The 25,025-nt window shown below is 46.0% G+C and overlaps 1 protein-coding gene across 13 annotated transcripts in view; it reads left to right on the forward strand.

The window, feature by feature from the left end:
- Nucleotides 1–4,970: 4,970 nt before the first annotated feature.
- Nucleotides 4,971–25,025, forward strand: part of MACF1 (microtubule actin crosslinking factor 1) — a 333,257-nt gene continuing 313,202 nt past the window's right edge. For 6 of the 13 annotated variants that reach the window (XM_059919463.1, XM_059919517.1, XM_059919472.1 and 3 more), the window contains exon 1: nt 5,675–5,974. In XM_059919463.1, the coding sequence (XP_059775446.1) occupies nt 5,881–5,974 (94 nt within the window). In that variant the 5' untranslated portion in view covers nt 5,675–5,880. Of the gene's footprint in view, nt 4,984–5,665; nt 5,975–25,025 lie in introns of those variants that run through there. The other 7 variants (XM_059919530.1, XM_059919491.1, XM_059919536.1 and 4 more) reach the window with 3 other exon arrangements.

The raw sequence follows: 25,025 nt of genomic DNA on the forward strand, positions 1-25,025 counted from the left end.
CAGCAGCAGCCACCACTCTCTAAAGCCTGAGGGAGTACTGGTTGGGGAGATGTTGTGTCGGCTGGAGGGAGCTTCCTAGGTCACGAACCACAGCTCCTAATCTGGGGAACCTCCCAATTCCCCAAAGGGTACAGACTGCCCATGGCCCTGTTTGGTAGGAACTCGGGAGGCCCCACACAGGATGAGGCCCTTCCCTGCCCCAGAGCAGGAAGGGAGGTTGGGTGCGGTTGAGCAAATAGGGCTCAGGTTGGCCTGATTCCTTAAAAAAGGAAAATGGAACAGTTATATTCACAGAGACTGGGAGATAGGCGAGGGGCCAGTACCTTTGCCAGCTACTATTGATATGTTCCAAATGCTGGGCTTTGTGCTTAGGATCTTACATGCTATGTTTGACCTAATCCTCAAAATAACTTTAGGAGGCCGACGTGCTGTAGTAGAGGAAACAGAAACCCAGAGAGTTGGGTAACTTGCTCAAGGTCTCCCTCTCCAGCCAGTGAGGGGACCAAGCTGGGAATGGCACTAGCTCTGCCTAAGGCAACCCACTGCCTTCCCCATTACAAGGAACAGTGGTTTAATGACAGCTAACATCTGTGTGCCACTTCAGGGTTCAGAGAGTGCCTTAACACCCATTATCTCCACTGAGCCTCGGGAAGCCCAGGGCGGGCAAGGCGTTGCATGCCCCTTTGGGACAGCTGCCTATCAGGGGTCCAGCTTCTGCTCATTTCCCCCAGTAAAGAGGGAAGATTCTTTGGCATTGGCTCTGACAAGCCAGGGGACCCAGGGGGAGGCTGAGGTGGAGAGACTTGGCCAGTTGCTATGGTAACCCAGATGGCTGAGTAACCATTTTGAAGGTTGCTATGGTGACGGGGTGATGGGCTGCCCGGTGGCTGGGATCTTGTCTTCCTGGGTGGCTGGCACCATCCCGGCCTCTTAAATTAGCAATTTTTCACTTTCTGAACAGAAGAGGGCAGCGCGATAGTGGGCAAAGCCTTCCTACCCCAGAGCAGATTTGGGAACTTGAGGCAAAGTTTAGCAAGGGTTTCCAGGGTCTGGGCCGAAAAGGAGCTTTGGCTGGGATTGGCTAAAGCTGGTGTCTAAAAGGATGGTGGGGCTGGACCTGGAGATGGGTCTTCTGAGCCTAGAACTAGATTTTCTCCCAAGAGCTGGCCAAAGGATAGGGCTTGGGGCAGCCCCTTCAGTGTCTGGCTGTCTGGCTCCAGCTACTATTAGGGCACAGGAGACAGCTAACCCCTTCAAAGAGGAACAGAGAAAACACACACACACACACACACACACACACACACACACACCCCCTACTAGCAAAGAATTTATTTATAAAGCATTAATTAACACATGTAAAATAATGCAGCATGAGCCAAGCTGAAGAAGTGCTAGGAGTAAATCTTCCAGAGATTGGAAGAGGAGCATTAACAGGAGAAATGATTTTGCACTTCCCTCTTTCCTCCCTGCACATGAAATGCCGTCAGCTCTTGGCCACTGAGTGGACACGGAGTTGGACTCTCAACTGTCTTGAATCGCAGATCGAGCCCACACCCCCATCCCCATATGTCTTTATCGAGGCATCCACGCCTTCAACAAATATTTACTGAACACCCGCTAGGTGCAAAGCATTGTGTTAGGCCCTATGATGAAGAAGGTGAAATAGATGCCTGCGCCTCAAAGAACTTATGAACCAGGAGGTTAAGGAGGCAGTGATGCAGACATGCACAGTGCGTGTGGTTGCCCGAGGAATAGGGGAAAGAAAATGCAGTTGGGATTTTGAGGAGAAGAGCCTCTTCTACCTGGATTGACTAAAAATAACTTCAAGTCGTTTCAGGTGAGCTTTCCAGATGGGTAGGGGTTCAGTAGGTGGAGTTGGGGGTGGAGGACATTCCAGGCAAAGGCTCCGAGTTTGATTACAGGGGAAGATGCTGAACGTGAGGGTATAAGGGGTGATCAGACTGTAAAGGAAGGTAGATGTCAAAATATGGAGGACTTTGAATGCCAGGCAGAGATAAGGGAAGCTGTGAGAGAAGCATAGTCTCTTCTTAAATACATTAGCCTTCTAGCTAGTCAGAAGCTACAGGCAGCTGAGTATTTTAGGATCATCTGGTTCAGCCATTCACGCATTTAATCAAAAGTTAAATATTTAATGAGTGCCCTCTACGTGCCAGGTCATTTGCTAAATTCTAAGGACCCTGTGGTGAACAAGACACACAACAGCCCCAGCCCTCAGGGAGCTAATGATTTAGTAAGGATGAAAGACACTGAACCTATAACTTCAGTGTGATGGTTATTACCAAAGGGGAGTAGAGAGGCAGGAGGGACTACTCATCTGGGGGATGAAGGCAGGCTTCCCTGCGGAATTTTCAGCAGAGGCCTGAGTAGGAGTGAGCCAGGCCCAAAGAGGAGAGCAGTGAAGGGTTCTGGCCTGGGAGAAAAGCAGGTGGGAAGGCCCTGAGGCGAGAGCCCCTTGGAGGAGCTGAAAGAAGTTGAGCTTCAGGGAGAGAGGCACCTGGTGAGGCTTTAAGTGGGGGAGGACACTCAGAGAAAAATAGAGCTTTATTTACTTGCGCTACCCCTTCCCCCCACTAGATGCCCTTCTGAGTACACCCTGCCTCCTTCAGCTTACCCCATTGCAGCCTCTTTAGAAATGCAACAGCATTCTCACCATTGGAGCAAAGGAAAATCATAGACCAAAAGGAGAAAGCCTCAGAGCTGTCCCAATTGTGTGGTCTGGCTATAAATTTAGACTGTTGCTTGGAAAAAACCAAAAACCTCTCCTTCCTATGCTTCCTTCTTCCCATCCCCCCAGCAGCCGCTTTGTTCCTCTATCCTTGTAAAATTTTCTCTGTATAAAACAGGAACATCAGCCAAACATGTGGACTTCCCCCTTTCCATTCATTAGAAGAATGCATTACTTCGGAATCTCTTAGGAGCATTTAAATGCAAATCTTGCCAAGAAAGCTACTTGAGTCTGAGAAGCCCTTCTAGCCACAACCCAAACCAGAACTTTCTTCCTTGATTACCATGCTTCTTAATGGTAATCTCAACCCCTTGCCCTCTCCCCCAAATCGCCCCCAGGCCTTCAGCAAAGCCTGGTTCCCAGAACAGACGCTTATTCCCTTCCTGCCCTTGTCTTTCCTCACCTTTGGCAAACCTCAGTCACAATTCTTGAGGAACCTGCTAAGTGGTGTATGTAGCAGCCCCAGGAGGGGATGGAGGGACTTTCCTATTTACTGTGATGAAAATGAGGAGGCAGATGTCTGTTTGGGGGCGAGGCTGGAAGGTGTGTGTCTGTGTGTTTGTGTCTGGGCCTTCCTAGCCCCACTGGTATAAAATAATATAGGAAATGCAGATGACTCAGCACTGATACAGTCAAGATCCTCAGAGTTAGCATTTCTATATTCTCTGCTGTTTACGAAAAATGTGCTTATGCCATCAATCACCGACTCCTTCATTCTGCATTTTCTACTAAAAGCTTTTTATTTATTTTACAGAGAATAAACCTCAAGCTTCTTCTCTTCTTTTTCTTAAACTGAGCTCATTAGCCACTGATGCCAAACTGCAAACTAGCTTTTTTTGAGCACACAGGACTAAACTGGAAGGAAATGAGCATTTGCCCAAGGATCCTCCCTGTCCGTCCTCTTTCAGGCCTTTCCATGTATGGTCTCTATGCCTAGAATTTGGGCAGGCCAGCAAAACTTGTTGGAAAAAGATATGATTAATGACTTGCTCACCAGATTTCTGATCATGGTATGATGTGGAAACAACCATCGTGCACCTATTAGTGAAAAGCATCATTTCGTCTTTTTTTTAATTTTTGGCTGCGTTGGGTCTTCGTTGCTGTGTGCAGGCTGTTCTCTAGTTGCGGCGAGCAGGGGCTACTCTTCGTTGCGGTGCGCGGGCTTCTCATTGCGGTGGCTTCTCTTCTTGCGGAGCACGGGCTCTAGGCACGCGGGCTTCAGTAGTTGTGGCACGTGGGCTCAGTAGTTGTGGCTCGCGGGCTCTAGCGCGCACGCTCAGTAGTTGTGGCGCACGGGCTTAGCTGCTCCCTGGCATGTGGGATCTTCCCGGACCAGGGCTCGAACCCGTGTCCCTTGCATTGGCAGGCGGATTCTTAACCACTGCGCCACCAGGGAAGCCCTATCATCTCTTCTTGTTATTAATGTGCTTGCTGAGCATTGACCAAATACTTGGCACTACTCATGGCGTACAGAGATGCAGGCCTTGTCCTGGGGGTGAGACGCTTCTCTTAAAAATCTCAGAATGGGAACTGAAATGGAAGCCTGAGTCCCAGTTTTGTCTGCTCAGTGTCACATGAATTCTCCTTTTACTTGCCAGCGTGCTGTTATTATGAGATCAGCCAGCCTAGCTTTTAACCCACAATCACTCTTCCACCTGCTTCCCCCATCCCCCAAATCAACAGGCTTGTTGAGGCTGGGGAGGATAATGGCTGGATGGGGGTAGATGTGGGCAAAAAATCACCTGCATTTACCTGAGTTCCTCGTTCACTGCTCTTGGCCCCAGTGCAGTCCGTGAATATTGGGTCTGAAGGATACACAACTGAATGCAGGATCAGAGGATACTGGGAACTCCCTCCTCAAAACTGTCCCCAATACATCCCTACCCATATTTACCAGCGTCCTTACTTCATTCTTTCCTTTTCCCTGATGACAGAGAATAATTGGCTTCCCTTTTTCTTCCCTGAGCAGCTATGCTCCAGAATTCTTTTCTTTGTTCCTTAGCAGTCCTGATTCAGTCTCAGGTTCCCACATTTCTCCCTTTTGATCTAAGCCTTTTTGTGCCTGAGGCTGTCACAGTATAATAATCCTGTTGCATCTTTTCCCTATAGATGTGTGTCCTCCTGTCTCTCCTCTTATTCACCCCACGGTGCAGTCAGAATCCTGTTTTCATTCCCTCAGTTGTCATTTCTCAGGCTCTGGCTCCTCATTCTGGGCCTGGTTTACTTCATGGTGCTGGGTAGGCTCTCTCATTTCGAGTTCAGTTTCTTCCGTTTCTGGAGAACCCTTTGTTCCCGGGATTCTTTGTGGTCTGAGTGTTCCCTTGGCCTCACCCGGCAGCCCTTCTGGATCTTGCCCCGGCCTCATTCGGACCGCGTCTGGCCCTGCGATCTATCTAGGTCTTTGGCTCGCTCCCTTCCGTTCAGTGTGTCTGGGTTCTTCTCCAGACGCCGCACAGGCCCAGCTCGGTTTCTCTCCAGCCAGCGGGCTCCCTCCTTTGTCCCGGCTCCGGGTGTGGGTCTGCCCCGAGTGGGGCAGCCCTCCCGCCCCGCGGAGTGGGCCCCGGCCTCTCGCCGCCCCTGCGGCCGGCCTGGCCTTTCATCCCGACGCGCCAGGGGCCTCCCACCCAGCGGGGCTCCGGCGGAACGCCCCCGCGGGGGCCGGCCTCCCGGCCCCCAACCCCAGCCCCCTCCCCTGCCCGGCCGCGCGCAGGTCCACAGACCCCGGTGTGTGTGTGTGTGGCTGTGGGGGGGACCTGGGTGGGCCGCCCCAGGGCCGAGGACGCGCCGGGCCGCGGAGGCGGCGGGAAGAGGGGCGGGGAGCGGGCCGGGCCTGGCGCTCCTGACGGGAGGAGCCGCTGCCGCCGCCGCCGGCGGGGTGGGCTGAGGGAGGAGCGGAGCCGAGGGGTGGGGAGGCGGAAACGCCAGCGGGACCGGCGGCGGAGCGCGAGCGGGCTAAGGAGCGGAGAGCGAGCGGCAGGCCGGCAGGGCAGGCGCGGAGCGGAGAGCCGAGAGCCAGGGCGCCGCCGCCGCCGTCCCCGGGCCGCACAAAGGGCCGAGGCTGGGGCCGTCGCCTCAGCGCGCGGACCTGCAAGCGGCGCCCGCCGGGGCCCCGGGAGAGCGCGGCGCGGGCGGCCATGGCCGGCTACGTGCCGGGTCAGCAGCCGGCCAACCGCAGCCAGGAGAAGGAGTTCGTGCAGGCGTACGAGGATGTGCTGGAGCGCTACAAAGGTGCGGCGGCGGGCGGGCGGCCCGGGGACTGGCCGGAGCCGGGGCCCGCGGCAGGTGGGGCGGCGGGCGGGGTGGCGCCCACCGGCGCTGGGGCTGGGCCGGAGCCGCCGGGGGCCGGGACCGGCTCGTTTCCAGAGTTGAGAACAGCCTCCGAGCCCTCTCCCACCTGGGACGGCGCCTTCATAGCACTAGTTACATTCTGTGCCTTGTTATCTGGCTCCCTCTGGAAGGAGGCGAGGCCGGGCGCTGTTTCGGCGACCTAACGCGGCGGGGAGTGCGGGGAGGGGGAGGAGGGGAGGAGGAGGAGCTGGGGCGGGAGAAGCCACCCGTTCCTGGAGAGGCTCGGACCTCCGCGTGCCCGCCGAGGGTCCCTCGCCCCCTTTTGTCTCCCTCGGCCTCCGCTCAGTCGCGTGGCAGCCGAGCTTGTGAACCACCTTGGTGACTTGGGGGTCGGGGGGGCAACGGTCGAGCACCGGCCGGGGTCGGTGAATGTACAGTTTTGGTGGCGAGGCCTCCTCCCACCCCCAGCCCCGGGGCTTCCAGCCTGATCGAGGCAGGGGTCTATGCTCCCCCCCACCCCCCCACAAAGACTTGTCTTGGAGCTCGGATTTCCGCCCCTGGAAGCTCTTTTGCTAAGCACTTCTGCAAGTTAATGCCTCATCCAGAGCCCGGGTATCTGCAGAGAAAGTTTTGACAGGCCCAGAGTCTCGGTGGACCGCATTTCCCTAACTGCTGTAGGTGCCCCTTAGTGGAAGCCAGGGATGCGTGGCCTTGGGAGGCCCCTGCTTTGATCTTTAACATCCAGTTCTGGGATTTTGCTTTGTGTGGCAGTTGTGCTTTCCACAGACATGGAGATTTTCCCAGAAACTACATAGGCAGCACTTTCTCCTATTTTATTCAGCTGGGGCCCTTGTGACTGGGCCTTTAGTTTCTTTTCATCTGAAGGAGAGAAAACTTAAGCCCTTCTGACCGAGTCCAGCATACTTGCTTATGGCAGCTACTCAGTGAAGGGAAACTAATGAAGAAGCTGTAAAACGCTTTTTTTTTCCTCGTGCCATTAGAGTTCTGCTTGGGAATGCAGCAGAGAGAGAGAGAGAGGGAGGGAGGGAGAGAGAGGTAAAATGCTGAAATGGACCTGCTTGGGAGTTCTACTTGTTCCCTTCTGCATCAGCTCCTGTAAGCTGTCCAGGTTTTCCTGCCTGCAGCAAGTTTTCTGTCACCCCCCGTGGTCTTTCTTTTAAGAAATGTGGTTCATTTCAGAGCACAAAGAGGTTAGATTGTGCTGCTGAACTTCATTGAAAAAAAAATGCTGCTAAGTGGATGGTTTCATTAAGTTTCCTTTGCAGGCTTTTGAGCAACTCTGCATTCTTCAGACGGAGGACCCTCTGGGCCTGTGTTGGCTGTTACAGCTTTAAAAACCAGCAGAATTAAAACAAAAATAGGTGAAGAAATCCCAGTACCTCAGTGAATCATATTGCTGGTGGCCTCCAGCTGAAAGGAAGTTGAACTGCTGCCTTATGAAACTAGGAAAGAAGGGGGAAGTAGAACGTATTTCAGGAGCGGCTCCTGTGTCCAGTCCTTTTAGCTGTCTCTCTCAGTTTGGCCTTCCTCTGAAGGACTTTGATCAGGTGTATAGGAATTTGGTCCTTCGCAGACACAGATCTCTCTCTTGAGGGGAAGAATGAGTCAAAAATGGTTGGCCAGAGTAAATTAACTTGAACTGTATGAGACTGTTGTGCAGTCCGCTTTATGATAGGTGTAGAAGAATTTCTCTTCCCCCCACTGCACCATTCTCACTGGGATGTCAGGGTGGATTAGCACCCTGGCCTTTTGTTACTTTGCTGTGTGGAATTCCTGCATTTTCCAGACTTTGAAATCCCCTTACTACCTTATTGGAGAACTGTTTGCCTAAGCTGGAATCAATAGAGTGAGCAGGGGAGGTAGTTTGTGAGGTTAAAGCCAGGAATTAGATTTGGAGAGACTTGGGGAAAGAGATATTGATGATGATGGGGTCCTAGACACTCACTGTTCGGCCACTAAATTACTTGGATCTCTCTTTCTGCTGCTATTAATTTGTAGTCACCTCATTCTACAAATGACATAGGATTTTTGTATTCTGAAGGAGAGCTAAAGTTTTCAGCTGCATAAACTGCCCTGGAAGGGACAAAGATGAGAAGGGAGGTGATGCATTTGCATTGTGAAGGGAGTAAAGCAGTATGTATTGCAGCTGTATTAAGGATGGTTGTCAAGCATTGGTTTTCCAGAATTGTGCTTGGCAACCGTTTCCCTGTATGTTGGTCATGAGCCTGGTTTTGGCAGGATTAGATGATTTAGCATGGACATAAACACTCTTGTTTCATTTCCTAAATATCCCAAAGCCTCTTTCAGAGCCTGACTGGCCAGCAAACAGGAGGTATTAGGTAATAACTCTGGATCCTAACATTTCAGAGTGGGCAGCTCCCCGACAGATTCAGGGTAGGTTCTTCATTCTTCCAGTCCTCCAACGAACAGTTATTATATATCTGTTAGAGATAACACAGCGTTAGCCACTGGAGATGCCAGAATTATGAATGATATCTGGATCCTGCCCTTGGTTATTCAATCTAGCACGGGAAAGATATATGCAAAATGTGATAAATGCTAGAACAGAGGTGTGGATAAAGTACTATGGAAGCAAGAGGAGGGATGAATATCCTACTTGGGGTTCACTGGGAGATTTGACAAAAGTGGTGACACTTGAGAGAACCTTTAGGGATGAATGGGATTTAGACTGATGGAGGGCGGTAGGGAGGGGAGAAGGCAGAGGGAATAAATAACACGTGCAAAGGCATGAAGGGATGAACGGTTCGAGGAACAGGAGTAGTTGGATGCGACTGAAGGGCTAGAGTTTTGTGGGAGCAGATGATACTGTAAAGAATTCAGAGTCCAGCTTGTAAAGGTTCTTTTGTGGCTTTATTCCTTAGGCACTGGGGGAGTCAGTCATTGAAAGTTAAAAAAAAAAAAAAAAAAGCAGCCATTCGTGTGCCAATTTTATTACTTCATAATAGAGGACATACCTGTTCAGTGATTGGAAATATTTACATTGCTATCTGGAGCACCCTTTTCCTTATACCAAAGTGCTTATGAAGCTTGTAATCAGATGGTTGCTTGGTAAACATGAAAACAAAGAAAAGAGGAATGTTTCATCCAGATGATGATATGGGCCCATCACAAAGTTCTCCTCTCTGTAGTCTGAGGTCCCTGTGAACACCAACGGAAACTAAGAAACAACAGTAGTCGAAGAAGTAGGAGAACCAGGATCTGATTCTTTTCTTAGTGTAGAGTCAAACTCTATTCTAGGCCACATATGGACAGAGTTTTAGGTTTTAGGGAGGAGGTTTAAAAACAAACACAATCTGGATTCGAGGTGGTTGGTTAAGCAGCAAGGGTAATATGTAAGTTGGTTCAGGAGGAATTATACTTTCTGTTTTCACAAAGCCCTAAAGACTGAAAAGCCTTTACATGCCAGGCTGGACTAGGAATAAAAGAGAACATTCACATTTCAACGTTGGTAACATGGACTATCTGGTACTTAAAAACTTCAGAGTTCTCACTAGGTACCATGGGTTATATGAAGCTAATTAGGACTGATTTTTGTTTATCATATCACAGAAAAGAACTTAACAAAACTTACTGCACAGACAGTTAGGAGTGAAGGGTCTACCTACTATTTAATATGTAAAACCAGCAAGGCAGCATGATATAGTAGAAAGAGACAAGGCTTTGAATTTCTTCAGTCCTAATTTTGCCACTTAACTTCTGCTGTGTGACCTTGGAAAAGTTGCTTAACTTCTGATCTTTGTGTTTCTCGTCTGTTAAAATGGGGATGATAATACTAACTCCTTGGGATTCATGAGAATATAAACGAGCTATTGGCACATATTAGGCCCTTAATGTTTAGAAAAACCTTCATGTATATAGTACCTTGTATTTTACAGAGCAGCTTCATATTCTTTATCTTATTTGATCTCCATAATATCCTGTAAGGAAAGTGTTATACACCTGGGCAAATTTAGGCAGAGACTTAAATTATTGTCCAAGAGCCAGAGGATCCAGGCTTCTAGATGAAGGTTTCATACTGTATTATAGAAGGAAATTTAAAAATCAGAGCAGTGACTTGGTTGATTGTGACAATGCTTTAGTTGTTAGTATCACTGTATGTTAGTATCATTATTGTTAACAGTTTTTAGCCTCTGAACTACAGTCACACACCTTATGTGGCTTACTGGATCTCTGAACTGTGAAGGATTTCTTTTATTATGGGAGAGGTTTCATGATATATAAATCACTTTGAAATTTTTATACAAAAGCAGTGTAGTGCAAAGTGATAAAGTTTTGTTAACACAGTGGTTGGAAAATACAGGCTTAGGATTTGGTATTGTTTATCCAAGCGATACTCTGAAGCAACCTCTTGGTTAAATGTACACCCAGTTTTTAAGTTCCTTTTTAGAACACAGCCCATGAACTGGAGTGGATAGCTTCTAGACAGAACAATAGACTAATTGCTACTTTTGGACATGAACACTGTTAATTCAGAAAGTGAGTCAAGTCCGTCTGCTGGGAAATCACAAGCTTTGGCCACGTTCATGCTGTTGAAATCATAAAATGTGTGCGTGTGCTAACAGTGCTTATGAGAGCTACTGCTTGCTTGCTTGCTTGCTTGGCAGGTGACATCATGCACACCAGGGAAATGCATCAGCTGAGACCTTATTGTCCTGGTACTTTTCAGTGCCAATTTCAGGTTTTACAGATCACAGTAGAGAGAATACTTCAGAGTGCACATCTGGGAACAGGATCAAAGTCACAAGTGAACAATTATGGGTTGCACAATGAGTTGGTAGTGTTTTTTTCTCAGTGATCTTGAAAACACTCAGGCCCTCCTTTTACTAAGTAAGGTTGGCCCTTTCAGCTTCTGGTAATTATTATATGTTGAGCCACGTTGCAGCTAGGTTGTGTGGTGCGCTAAAGCTCCTGTTTTTGCTCTTCACGGTTTTGATTGGAGTTTAAGCCTCTGTTCTCTTGCCTCTGTCAGGGGCATTTACTAATTTCCTGGCCTGTAGGAGCCCTTTCAGGCCCATTGGCTTGGTTTGCAGTATCTAAGAATGTTTATTCCAACTTTTTTTGCTACTTCTAATAAAATATTATTTTTCCTTCCAGAACTCCTCAGTTCCTGGAATAAATTACACTGAATTTCTGATTCTTTGTCTCCAGCTTTTGGGGCCTTCCATAATTTGACTTGTCCTGCATACCTAACTATATCCACTGTGATTGGTTCTCTGCTTCATTTGGGCAGGTCTCAGTAATCCTTCCCCCTGGGTCCTCATACCTGCCTCTGTGTCTTTCTGTTCTCTCTTCCTGGAATGCCCTCTCCCTTTCTCTCTGATTCTTCAAGTCTTATCTCTTTCTTCTTAATTAAAGCTAAGCACAAGCCCTGTGTCCTCCATGCAGCTTTCTTCCATTCCTCTATCAGACATTCATCTCTCCCTTCCCTGATCTCTTAGAATGTCTACCTTATAATTAGTCCTTTAACTATATACTGTTTTGTGTTATTCTTGCATTGCCTCATGTCTGTTAGAATTGTTTCCCTAATGAGGTTTTATACTCTTACATTGTAGGGACTTTTTATACTTCTTTTGCATGTGGTCGATTGGCAGGGAATTTCTCTCAAGAGAAAGGGCAGTCATAGCACTTTCAAGTCATATTTTAAAACAATTTTATTTTCGTATTGTAAAAGTAGTATGTGTTTAATGTAGAAAATGGTAAAAAATACAGGACAGTGTATAGAACTTCAGATAATATGCCTTCCGTCTGTGTGTGTGTGTGTGTGTATGTGTGTGTGTGTGTGTGTGTGTGTGTGTAGGGGGAGTGTGGAGAGGCAAGCCAATTAACAGATAGATGTGCTTTAGCTGGAGAGAATGCAGCTTTCAAGGATAGGCCCTTTTTAGCCAGCCTGGGATCTGATACCTTAGCTTGCTTTTGGCTCCATAAATTTGTGTTACATTGTGAGTCTGCTTTCACTGGGCCCAAACACTTATTTTTCTTTCTCTGTTCAAAACTGCTTTCTTCTGCATGACCATGTGTCAGTCATCAGGGATGTATGCCTGTTATCAAGAATGATTTGGGTTGTTGCCTAGGACAAGTTAATTAATTGGTCAGTCAGCATCTTTCTTTTGGGCAAGGGCTTTGCCAGCTGTATTGCTGGCTTCCCTCTTACCATAGCAAATTTCTCTCATCATTTTTACTCAGAAATGTAAACACAGTTCCTTTGTGTCGATGAAAAGAACAAGCTTGCTTGAAGTGTCTTTTGGAGTTCAGATGGTTTCAACCCGCAGGAGCATGTTGGATTGAGATATATAGGAAGGGATTTTTTTTTTGGCTGTGTTTTTCAGTTGGTCACCAACAATGAATAAGCTCACTGTGTACACTGTATTCTACCAGTAGCTATAAGCAGACACTGTGTTGGGGAGTGTGTTAGCGGGGAGGTGGGGGGCACTTAGGGGCATTGAAAAAATATTAAGATTAGGGGTGGAGGGAAAGAAGGTCCTGTGAATGTTCATACGGGGAGCCTGAGTTTTATGCAATGGACAGGATTAACGTAGTGGCTGTGTAAATGACGGATGAGAGCGGAGACTGACTCTCTAGGAGGTCAGTGTTGTAATTGAGTCAAGAGGTTAGATTAAGGGATATTAAAGAGGGAGGGGCATATTTGAGAGACATTTTGGGCAGGTACAGGGACTTAAGTTCAGATACTATACTAACATTGCTAACTCTTTCTAGAAGATTTTGCCTTAAAAAAAAGAATTAACTACCCCTCATGCCAGGGCTATTCCAAAACAAAGTCTTCTTTCTTGTATAAAAATCTTCTTTTAAACATTTTACTCCATTCTGAACTTGTTAGATAGGACTGTACCTTTGAACCTATGACTTGAGGTTGTGTTTCTTGGTCTTTACTTCTCATTTAAACTAACAATGCTGAGTGCCTCAGAATACCTATTCTACCCATTCTCTGGATAACCTTCATTGTATGCTTCCAGGAATACCTGCCAAGAATTGCATAAGAAATCCTCTTAAATCCCTTCTAAAATCTTCCATTATATCTTGAAGTGCTAATCTCCCAGGGTGTTAGGGGGCTTGTTTGGAGGATCCATTCATTCATTTAATTAGTAATCATTTATTGAATGTGTCTACTCTGAACCAGGCATTAGGCAAGGTGCTGAAGGAACAAAGATATTGTCCTTGCATCTCTATGACCTTACAGTTTAGCAGGGAAAACATATTGGTAAACTGACAATTACTGTCCATTGTAGGGAGTGCTATTGAACAGATGAGTCTGGTGCCATGGTAGTGAAGAGTAGTACCCATGACAGCCAGGGTGAGAAAGGGCCAGGGAAGACATCCAAGAGGAAATGACTGAGCTGTCACCTAAAGAATTCAGAACTCTGGGCAAAAAGTTCAGGTAAAGGGCATTCTGGGCAGCATGAACAGAAGTAGGGATGAGAGAGCCTTAGGAGAGGAAATATGGGATCTTAGTAAGGTTGGAGTGCAGGATGTGAGGGAAGGAGAAATGAGATGAGGTAGGAAAAGTAGGCAGAGCTAGAATGTTGACTGGCTGTGTATATCATACTGCAGAGTTTAGACTTCATCCTACAGGCTTTTGGGAGCCATTGAAGGATGTTAGGCAAGGAAGACTAGGGTTGGATTTACAGTTTAGAAATATCCCTGCTTTGGTAGAGTCGTGAAGGAGGATTGGAGAGGGGCAAGGCTAGTGACAGACCAGTTAGGAGGCTGTTACAGTAATTTAGGAGTGATTAGAGTGTAAACTAAGGTTGTGGACCTAGTAATGTAAAGTGGACAAATCAAGAAACGTTAAGGGGTAAAATCCATGTATTTATTTATTTATTTTTTTGGCTGCATTGGGTCTTTGTTGCTGTGCACGGGCTTTCTCTAGTTGCGGCGAGCGGGGGCTACTCTTCGTTGCGGTGTGCAGGCTTCTCATTGAGGTGGCTTCTCTTGTTGCAGAACACAGGCTCTAGGCGCGTGGGCTTCAGTAGTTGTGGCTCACGGGCTCTAGAGTGCAGGCTCAGTAGTTGTGGCGCACGGGCTTAGTTGCTCCGCGGCATGTGGGATCTTTCCGGACCAGGGCTCGAACCCGTGTCCCCTGCATTGGCAGGTGGATTCTTAACCACTGCGCCACCAGGGAAGCCCCCATGTATTTTGATGCCTATAATTGAATGTGGCATATGAGGGGAGAGGGAAGAACCTAGGATTACTTGCAGGTTTCTGCATGGGTGGGTGGTGTCATTAACTAAAATTGGGAGTATAAGGAGAGGAAGGTTATTTGCAGTGACATGGTGGCAGTGCTGGTGCAGGGGATGGTACTGAGTTCAGCTTTGGTTGCGTTGAGGTTGAGGTTTCTGTGGGATGCTGGCAGAGGTGCCCTGCAGTAGGTGGTTGTATACAATGTGGAGCTCAGGAGAGCTATAGATGGGGCAGCTGTCAGCTTCTGGAATCAGAGCCACAGGAGTGGATGGACCAGGAGATTGCTGAGCAGGTGTGTGTACAGTGAGAAGAGGTTTGAGACAGAAAAACTCTGGGGAACTCCAAAGGGAGGGTGGTTTGGGGAACAGAGGAAGGGGATCCTGTGAAGGAAACTGTCCACCGAAAGGGAGTGGCCAGAGATGTAGGAGGAAGAGGAGAGAAGTGAGTTCTAGAAGGAAGGTTTGCCATACATTGTCAGATTATATAGAGGTCAAGCGAGGTAAGGGCTGCAGGCTCTGATAGAAAGGTCACCTATCCTGGAGCATTTTCAGTGGCAATGTGGGAAGTGCAGTCCAGAAAGCAGTGGGCTGGGGAGTGAATGAGAGGTGCGTTTTGAAACCTAGACTTTGATGGAACAGAGAGGAGGAAGGCATGACTATGTAGAGGGGGATGCAGGGTAGAGGGCGTTTTGTTTGTTAATTGTAACGCAAAAGAGACTTCAGCGTGTTTAAGTGCTGTTAGGGAAGAGTCAGCAGAGGAAAGAATAAAATTCAAGGGAGGGAGAGAATAATCGATGAGAGCATGGGATCTGGAGTCAAAAGAGGAATGTGTCTGATGAGAAAGATAAGAGGGAGGAAGGCAAGAATGCAGGTGGTCAAGTTGGTTGATTAGAGGCGAGGGAATTTCCCCTGATGGCTCCGGTTCTCTCTAAAAGTAGGGGGGTGAAGTTATCTGCCGAGAGTAGGGGCTGTGTGTGTGCGCGCGAGTGCAGGGGTGCATTTGTTCGTTCTTTCCCTCTAGCCCCCGAAGCACTCAACAACCTGAGTGTAGATACTGAGAAAGCAGACAGGTGGATTGATCCAGGATCCAAGTTTTCCAGTGTAGGTTTGATGGAAGAACAAGGGGTCCTTACAGAATAAGGTGTCTTTCTAAAAAAAAAAAAAAAAAGTAACATCTGCTTTGTTATACATTGTATTCTCTGGCTGACTTGTATTTTGTGCCCCCAGCAAAATTGTAAGCTCTTTCAGGGCAGGAACCATATATGTATCTTTTGTATTCTTTTATATCATTTACTAAAGTGCATGTCAGAAATTGATTTTTCTCTATTTGTTGACTTAATCTGACTTTTGTGGTCAGGGGCATCTTGACTCTTGACATAGAGGCTTTTCTCACTTGTGGTCTTTAATCCTCATCTCACTGTCTGATATGGAGAGTGGCTTAGCATTGGCATACACCTCAGGGGCTAGCTTCACTTACTCTCCCCAGGGCAGTTGAGTTTAGGAATGTTTGTGCTTTCCATGAAGACTGCAGGATTAGTATTCCCTATTCTATTTGGACCAGGCTTGTGAAGATCAGGTTCTTTGTAAGACTAGACAGAGTGGCTGTTATGGAGGTTGCAGCCTCCTTTTTGTTTATTTTGGCAGGCGGACAGCGAATGGGGTCGATTTGTTTGCCTGACTCAGAACCTTCCCTGCCTTACCTTAGCAGGTTCAATATAATCACTGCTTTTCAAATCATGATAGTGTCCTTCAGAGCTTATCTGACCTTTATATCTACAAAGCGTATTAGTTACCCTTTCCTTTGTCCTCTACTTGCTTGGGTTCTTCACCTTTCGTCTACTATAGAGGAAATTTCCTAGTGTATTAGGTTACCTTAAGAATTGACTTAGGTCTTACTTCTTTGACCCACTCTACCTGCTTTAGTTGTTAACTGGTATGTTCTCCACATTGTGACTTGTTTTCTGCTCTTTTTTTTTTGTAAATTTGGACTCTGTGTTGGGTAAACTTGATTTGAGTCACCCCTGGGAGTGGCAGGTGTGTCTCCACTAATTTGGAGAATCTTTGATCTCATTTCTGTCTCTGGTTTGGCTGATCCGGTACAATTTCTCTCTAAGTCTTGCAAGAGTTGTGTGTGTATGCTTGTTTGTCCCTTGCCTCTGGTTTCACAAAGTGCAGTGGACGGTCTACTCCAGGGGAGGCTGCTTTGCATGTATGGACGCCCTCTACTATCCTTGTCATCACCATCAGCAAAAATGCCTCTGTTAAGAGCCTCTTTGAATGTAGTACAGTATCTAACACTGAATAAGTAGAGTTCATAAACCCTCTGTCTGCCCCCGGGAGTTAAAGTATACAACAGATGTTACAAATGACAAAGGACAATAAAGAATGTATAAGCAGTTGAACAAATAATAAATAGATGGTTGCTCCTCATGCAGCTATCATCTTCCCCGTAGAAGGTTTCCTAAAAAGTGACTTCGTCCAGAGGGAAAGGGGTTTGACAGAGTCAAGCTTACCTTCTGTTCCAACCGGAGTGACAGGGAGCTCCCATCCATGGCCCTTCGGTGCCAGACAGTTCCTTTCAATGTCCTTTCTAGTCGTGCAAGACCTTATTGCCCTGTTCCCTCTCCATACAGCTGGGTCAGGATCCTAATGGGGCCCTCACTCTCCGTGACCTGTGGCTGGAGTGGTAGGCAGGAGAACACCCGGAAGGCCTGGGTCCTCTGTGCAATTGTAACGTGAGGAAATTCATCCCAGACCTACTGCAAATGCTCGTGTGCACACAAACACCAGAAATGAGCCATGCGGTTAGAGTTGGGTTGGAAAGAAGCTGGTCTGGCCTGGTTTGGGGCGCCTCTGGGGATGAGAATGTAGGACCAACCCCAGCCTCTGTTGGTTAGTTTCCCAAACGGAGAACAGGAACCAGACTACTTCAGGTGGGGTGCTTTGAGATCCTCACCTCTCCCAGAGGACTGATTCATTGTTTTTATTGTTATTATTTTTAATTAGTATAATAACACTATTCATGTAGTACTGCCTTTATTAGGAAGAATGGGCGTCTGTGAGGGGCTGGAATTTCCCTCCACCTTCCCTGTGGAAGACAAAGCTAGAGGGAGCATTAGATTCCCATTGCTCAGGCCTCCTCAGCCTTTGGGCGGCTCCTGGGAAGGGCTGAGGCGGTGGAGGCCCTAGCATGAATATGCCACTGAGAAGGGATGAGAGGCAGGAGCTGATGTAGCTGTGGCACAGTTGGTGTGTTAATAAGAGACGATCGGTGTGGGGGGCACTACTAAGGGGGCTAATAGAGGCAGCGTATAATCTTCGTGGCTGTCGTTAGCTGCTTCCCTTTGCCTTTGTCTAAAAGCAGAGCCAAAACCCCTGCATTCTTTCCTCCTCTACCTCCTCCTGTTGATTACGTCTCATTTTCTGGCTTGTAAAGATGTATAATACCTTCAACAAATAGGCTTGTGACGATATGGAAAGTTGAGTAAATACAAGCTCCAGAGATTAGAAAGCTGAGTGGGGATGGATTTTTTTTTTTTTTTTTTTTTTGGCTGCGTTGGGTCTTCGTTGCTACACGTGGGCTTTCTCTAGTAGTGGCGAGCGGGGGCTTCTCTTCGTCATGGTTGCAGGCTTCTCATTGCGGTGGCTTCTCTTTGTTGCAGAGCACGGGCTCTGGGCGTGCGAGCTTCAGTAGTTGTGGCTCGCGGGCTCTAGAGTGTAGGTTCAGTAGTTTTGGCTCACGGGCTTAGTTGCTCCGCGGCATGTGGGATCTTCCTGGACCAGGGATCGAACCCCTGTCCCCTGCATTGGCAGGCGGATTCTTAACCACTGTGCCACCAGGGAAGTCCTGGGGATTTGATTATTGTGTTTAAGTATAACAAGTGTTTTTCTTGCAATTCATCACAAACCAAAATTGCCTGGTAGCATTTCTTGTTTTTTTTTGTTACTTAACTTTTTGTGTATATTTGTCTGAACTTTCCAACCTAATTGTGATCTTGTTCAGGGTGTAGATTGTGTCAAATGAGATGCATATGATGTACTTCACAAACTGAACCACTTTGCAGATGGTGGTGGTGGTCATATTTCTTTGTTTTTCCGGCAGCTTCCAGCACCCGTCCCATGGACATCTCAAAGTTGATACATCCCAAATGGGCATCACTGTCCTCCTCCCTACTCCCAGACCTGCTTCTCTTCCTGGGTCCCCCAGCTCAGTGAATGCCTTCCTCACCCATCCAGTTGTCCAAGCCAGGAACCTGGGCTTCATGCAAGTTCCTCCCTCTCCTGCATCCTGCCCAGGGGGCCAGTCTGTCAGCAAGTCCCGTGGATTCCATCTCCTACAACTCTCTCCACCTGTCATCTCCTCCAGCCCCACTGCTAATAGATGAGTTCAGGGCCTTATCTCTTACTGGGACTGCTGTGATTGCTCCTAACTGCTCCGACGTCACTCTTTCTTCCAAACTCCTACCTGAAAAAAAAACTTCCAAAAGTGCAAAACTAATTACATTTGGTAGTATGTTAATAAGAGAAGATAGTGTGGGGGCAGTTTTAAGGGAGCTAATAAGGCAGGAAATATTTGTTGCTGTTATTAGCTGTTTCCCTTTGTTTACATATTTGTCTGAGAGCAGAGCTGAAGCTCCTGCATTCTTTTGTTTATTAACTCTTGTATTCCTAACACCCAGAAGAGTGCCTGGTCTATAGCAGGTGCTCAGTAAATATTTGTTGAATGAGTGAACTGGAAATGATCAGTTCAGCTCACTCCTGTTCCTTGGAAGGAAATGAAATGAGGCATAGAAAGGTGTAACTTGCTCAAGGTCATGTACCAATTGGTGCTACAGCCGGATATCACTAGGTGAGTGGTGTTTTTTTTATGAAACCATGCTTAATCACAGTTCCTTTGTGTGATTTGATACTGATGTGCATTATCAGCTTAACTGTATATCCCTGTGAGCAGGGGTGGGGAGAGGAAACTAACATGTATTAAGGCCTTACTAAATGCCAGGTGCTTTATCTCATTTAATCATCACAAATAGCATCCTATGACAGTCCAATGACATTGGTAGGTATTACAGACGAGGAAACCAAAGCTTAAGGAACCTAAATAAGTTCCCTGAGGATCACACAGCTGGTAAGTGACTGCACTGGGTTTTGCACCCAGGCCTGCTGAACTCCACTGGCCCTCTTACCTTAAGGGGCAGTATAAATTTTGATTTTGTAGTCTAAGTTGCTTTAAGATTTTCAAGTCAGACTACTCTTGAAAATGGTCTGATGTGAACTGCTCAAACAGAGTTGCAGTACTGTTTACCTTAAGACAACCCCATGGAACATTGGGGTCGTGGTAATAAAGAGGAGTCTGCAGGCTCTTGAGTCAAAAAACAATCCTGTGCTCTGGGTAGTGCTGTATCCCTCCATTCAGTTATATCATGTATAACTGAATTTCACAGTTGTTTTCTATCCTAGGCATCCAGGACCACTATAGAAAGGCTCGTGCAGTGCAGCACTTCTGAGTATGTTTGGTAGAGCTAGTAAACACTAAGAGCACAAAGACAATGCCTAAAATGTAGGACAGGTAGAGCAGGAGAGGACCGAGCCTGATTGAAACTAGCTGTTTCTGTAGTAAGTAGGCAGACCGTAATTACCTGTGTTGCTCAGAGACCTGAGCTGAGAGTGGGGGTGGGGAGAGGTCACACCCATTATCTTTGGAGAAATGATGGGAGTAAATAATCCTTAGTTTCCAGTATACTCCAGAAACTTTTGCTCACTGTTCAGAGTCACAGTAGTCATGTGGACTTTGAGGTGGCACCTTGTCACCCCGGATCATCCAACCATAAGGTTAACATTTTTTTCGTTAGAGGTCTCCTTAGGTACCGCAGCCGTTCATTTTGAACTCCCAATTAGCTTCTCTCGGTAGCTTTGTGTAGCCTGCCTTAGAAAGGAGAGTGGAGACTGAGCTAAGGGGCCCAGGAGGGGAGAGGAAGGAATAGTGAAGGTGGCAGAGAAACAAAGGCTTAATTAGGAGGTTCCTCTGTCTTTTGGGAGTTAAAATCCTTTTCATTAGCTGATTGCTGAGATGAGGGTGGAGACCCAGGAGGGGGAGGAGGAGGAGTTTGTTGTAATGGAAGCAGAATAGTTAGACACTTGGTGGTGATCCAGGACCAGCAGCATCTTGTAGCACCTGGGAGCTTGTTAGGACTGCAGTGTTAGGCTCCACCCCAGACCTGCTAAATCAGTTTTTATTTTAGCAACATTCCCAGGTGATTCCATGCACATTAAAGTTTGAGCAGCACCGAGTTGGTAATAAAGTGGTTCAGTGTAAGGGGTTTTGGAGTCTGACAAATCTGGGATTGAAATCCAGTTTGGCCATTGAATAGCTGTGTGACCTTGGATGAATTCTTTAACCTCTCAGTGTCTCAGTTTCTTATCTGCAGAATAAGGGAACTCTACTTCATAGTGCTGTTGGGGAGAGTAAATGAAATATTGGTTCTTTCTGCAATTGATGGAATTGATGCAATTAGATTTAATGAAGTTTAATAATGGCTGTAACATACCAAGTACTGAGCCTGGTACAGAGTAAATAATAAATGTTATTACTAATAACTAAGTTAGGCAAATTTACAGGAACAAAGAGCCTCTTTCTCTTTTTCCTCTCTCTCTTTATCTCTCAATGAGTGCATTTGTCTGCAGTTTTATAAAACTATAGTCAGTGTGTATATACTCTTTGGTGTTTTACTTAGCATTATTTAATAATAGTTGTAGCAGAAGTAGTTAACAAACATAATGCTTATTAATGTGCCAGGCACTATTTTAAGTACTTTATGTATATATTCATTCAGTCCTAAGAGTAACCATGTGAGATAGGTATTACTATCTCCGTTTTTAGATGAGGAAACAGAACAGAGAGGTGAAGTGACTTGCCCAAGATCATGCAGTTGGAAAATTGCAGAGCGAAGATTTGAACTGAGGTAGTCAGATTCTAGCATCCATGCTCTCTATTTTCATGTACTATGTGATGGAATGGAAATCAGGAGACTTGGGTTGGATACCTAATTCTGACACTAACTTATTTGTGACTCTGGTCAGGTCAATTTACTTCTTTGGGCCCATTGCCTTACTGTAAAAATGGGAGAACTAGATTGGGATTTATAAGGTCTCTTCATTGATTCACTCAACACGTAGTGATTGAAATCAAAAGTTTGGTAGAAAATCATATCTAGGGAATTGGTTCAGAAGTACTTGTTCAAGCAGATTGGTTTAGTTAAAAACAAGGGTTTTGAATCTTGGCTCAGCCACTTTCTGGCTGTATGATGTTGGGCAACTTACTTAACCTTTCTAAGCATTGATTTCCTCACTAGTAATGGGGAGAATAGTTCATACCTTGCAGGGATGTTGTGAAGTTTGAATAAGATAATGTGTATTAGCACCTAACATGTGAGGCACACAGTAGATACTCAATGTACAGGAGTTCTCTTACCTTCTTTCTTTTCATCCAGCAATGGTTAGGGAAGCAGATATACCAGATTCAAAAGGAGTAAGAATCTATCTTGGTCCTAGTGTCTTTTTCCCACAAGGGTATTTTCATTGTTGGGAGATGAGAATTAGCAGAAAAAAAAGTATACGTATAGTCAGGTCCTGTCATTTATTTTATCTTTTAATTTTTTTTTTTAAAATTAATTTATTTATTTATGGCTGTGTTGGGTCTTCGTTTCTGTGCGAGGGCTTTCTCTAGTTGCGGCGAGCGGGGACCACTCTTCATCGCGGTGCGCGGGCCTCTCACTATCACGGCCTCTCTTGTTGCGGAGCACAGGCTCCAGACGCGCAGGCTCAGTAGTTGTGGCTCACGGGCCCAGTTGCTCCGCGGCATGTGGGATCTTCCCAGACCAGGGCTCGAACCCGCGTCTCCTGCATTGGCAGGCGGATTCTCAACCACTGCACCACCAGGGAAACCCTATCTTTTAATTTTTTAAAAAAATATTTATTTATTTATTTGGCTGCACCGGGTCTTAGTTGCGGCACGCAGGATCTTCGTTGCAGCTTGCAGGATCTTTTAGTTTTAGCATGCAGGCTCTTAGTTGCGGCATGCGGGATCTAGTTCCCTGGCCAGGGATTGAACCCGGGCCCCCTGCATTGGGAGCGTGGAGTCTTTTTTTTTTTTAAACATCTTTATTGGAGTATAATAGCTTTACAGTGTTGTGCTAGTTTCCACTGTATAACAAAGTGAATCAGCTATGTGTATACATATATCCTCATTTCCCCTCCCTCTTGCATCTCCCTCCCACCCTCCCTAACCACCCATCTAGGTGATCACAAAGCACTGAGCTGATCTCCCTGTGCTATGCAGCTGCTTCCCACCAGCCATCCATTTTACATTTGGTAGTGTATATATGTCCATGCCACTCTCTCACTTCGTCCCAGCTTACCCTTCTCCCACCCTGTGTCCTCAAGTCCATTCTCTACATCTGCGTTTTTATTCCTCTCCTGCCCCGAGGTTCATCAAAATCTGTTTTTTTTTTTTTTTTTTTTTAGATTCCATATATATGTGTTAGCATACGGTATTTGTTTTTCTCTTTCTGACTTACTTCACTGTGTATGACAGACTCTAGGTCCATCCACCTCACTACAAATAGTTCAGTTTCATTTCTTTTTATGGCTGAGTAATATTCCATTGTATATATGTGCCACATCTTTATCCATTCATCTGTCGATGGACACTTGGGTTGCTTCCATGACCTGGCTATTGTAAATAGTGCAGCAATGAGCATTGTGGTACATGTCTCTTTTTGAATTGTGTTTTTCCTGGGGTATATACCCAGTAGTGGGATTGCTGGGTCATATGGTAGTTCTAATTTTAGTTTTTTAAGGAAACTCCATACTGTTCTCCATAGTGGCTATATCAATTTACATTCCCAGCAACAGTGCAAGAGGGTTCCCTTTTCTCCACACCCTCTGCAGCATTTATTGGTTATAGAATTTTTGATGATGGCCATTCTGACTGGTGTGAGGTGATACCTCATTGTAGTTTTGATTTGCATTTTTCTAATGATTAGTGATGTTGAGCATCCTTTCATGGGTTTGTTGGCAATCTGTATACCTTCTTTGGAGAAATGTCTATCTAGGTCTTCTGCCCATTTTTGGACTGGGTTGTTTGTTTTTTTGATATGGAGCTGCATGAGCTGCTTGTATATTTTGGAGATTAATCCTTTGTCAGTTGCTTTGTTAGCAAATATTTTCTCCCATTCTGAGGGTTGTCTTTTCATCTTGTTTATGGTTTCCTTTGCTGTGCAAAAGCTTTTAAGTTTCATTAGGTCCCATTTGTTTATTTTTGTTTTTATTTCCATTTCTCTAGGAGGTGGGTCAAAAAGGATCTTGCTGTGATTTATGTCAAAGAGTGTTCTTCCTGTGCTTTCCTCTAAGAGTTTTATAGTGTCTGGTCTTACATTTAGATCTTTAATCCATTTAGAGTTTATTTTTCTGTATGGTGTTAGGGAGTGTTCTAATTTCATTCTTTTACATGTAGCTGTCCAGTTTTCCCAGCACCACTTATGAAGAGGCTGTCTTTTCTCCAGTGTATATCCTTGCCTCCTTTGCCATAGATTAGCTGACCATAGGTGCATGGGTTTATCTCTGGGCTTTCTATCCTGTTCCATTGATCTGTATTTCTGTTTTTGTGCCAGTACCATACTGTATTGATTACTGTAGCTTTGTAGTATAGTCTGAAGTCAGGGAGCCTGATTCTTCCAGAGAGTGTGGAGTCTTAACCGCTGGACCACCAGGGAAGTCCCCAGGTCCTGTCATTTTTAAATAACCCACCTTTTGATTTTAAATTAAAATTCCTTTAAAAAATACATAGCTTATAATAGGATAAATGCCAGTTAAAAAAAAAAAACATGGTGTATTATTACTTTCCTGGGGCTGCCATAATAAAGTACCACAAACTGGGTGGCTTAAACAACAAAAATTTATTGTCTTACAGATCTGGAAGCTAGATGTCTGAAATCAAGGTGTCAGCAGGGTTGATTTCTTCTGAGGGCTGTGTGGGAGGATCTGTTCCAGGCCCTTTGCCCAGCTTCTGCTAGCCTCAGGCGTTCGTTGGCTTGTAAATGGCCTTCCTCTGTGTGCTTTCACATCACTTGTATGTGTCTGTCTTTGTGTCCAAAGTTCCCCTTTTTATAAGAACACCAGTCTTATATTGGGTTAGAGTCCACCCTAGTGACCTCATTTTAACTTGATCATTTGTAAAGACCCTATTTCCAAATAAAATCATGTTCACAGGTGCTCCGAGGTAGGACTTCAGCATCTTTTGGGGGACACAATTCAACCTGTAACAGATAGTTTAGTTTAGCTACTTCTAACCTGGAGAGAAGAGCATGTATGAAATTAACTTTTGCTTGTCTCTTAGCACTTATTACTAAGATTCTTTTGGTAGGGACACAGGGAGAACCCAGGTTCACACTTCGTCCTGCTAATTCTGCACCTTGGTTTTGGCATCCTTTAGGAAAGAGAGTGGAAATGGATCTGGTACATAGCGTTGGTGGGAGATGACTTCCTTTCATGAGCCGAATGGATTAATAATAATAATAGCTCCCATTAGTTGAGTTTTTACCATGTGCCCGGGACTGTGTTAAGCACTTTATATACACTAGCCCATTTAATTCTCATAACAATCTCATGAAGTAGATATTATTATTATGATCATCATTTTACAGAGGAGAAAAGTGAGACTCAAGCCAGTGAAATAACTGGCCAAGGTCACATCTAGT

Source organism: Balaenoptera ricei, chromosome 1, assembly GCF_028023285.1.
Source record: "Balaenoptera ricei isolate mBalRic1 chromosome 1, mBalRic1.hap2, whole genome shotgun sequence".
Taxonomy (NCBI): Eukaryota; Metazoa; Chordata; class Mammalia; order Artiodactyla; family Balaenopteridae; genus Balaenoptera; species Balaenoptera ricei.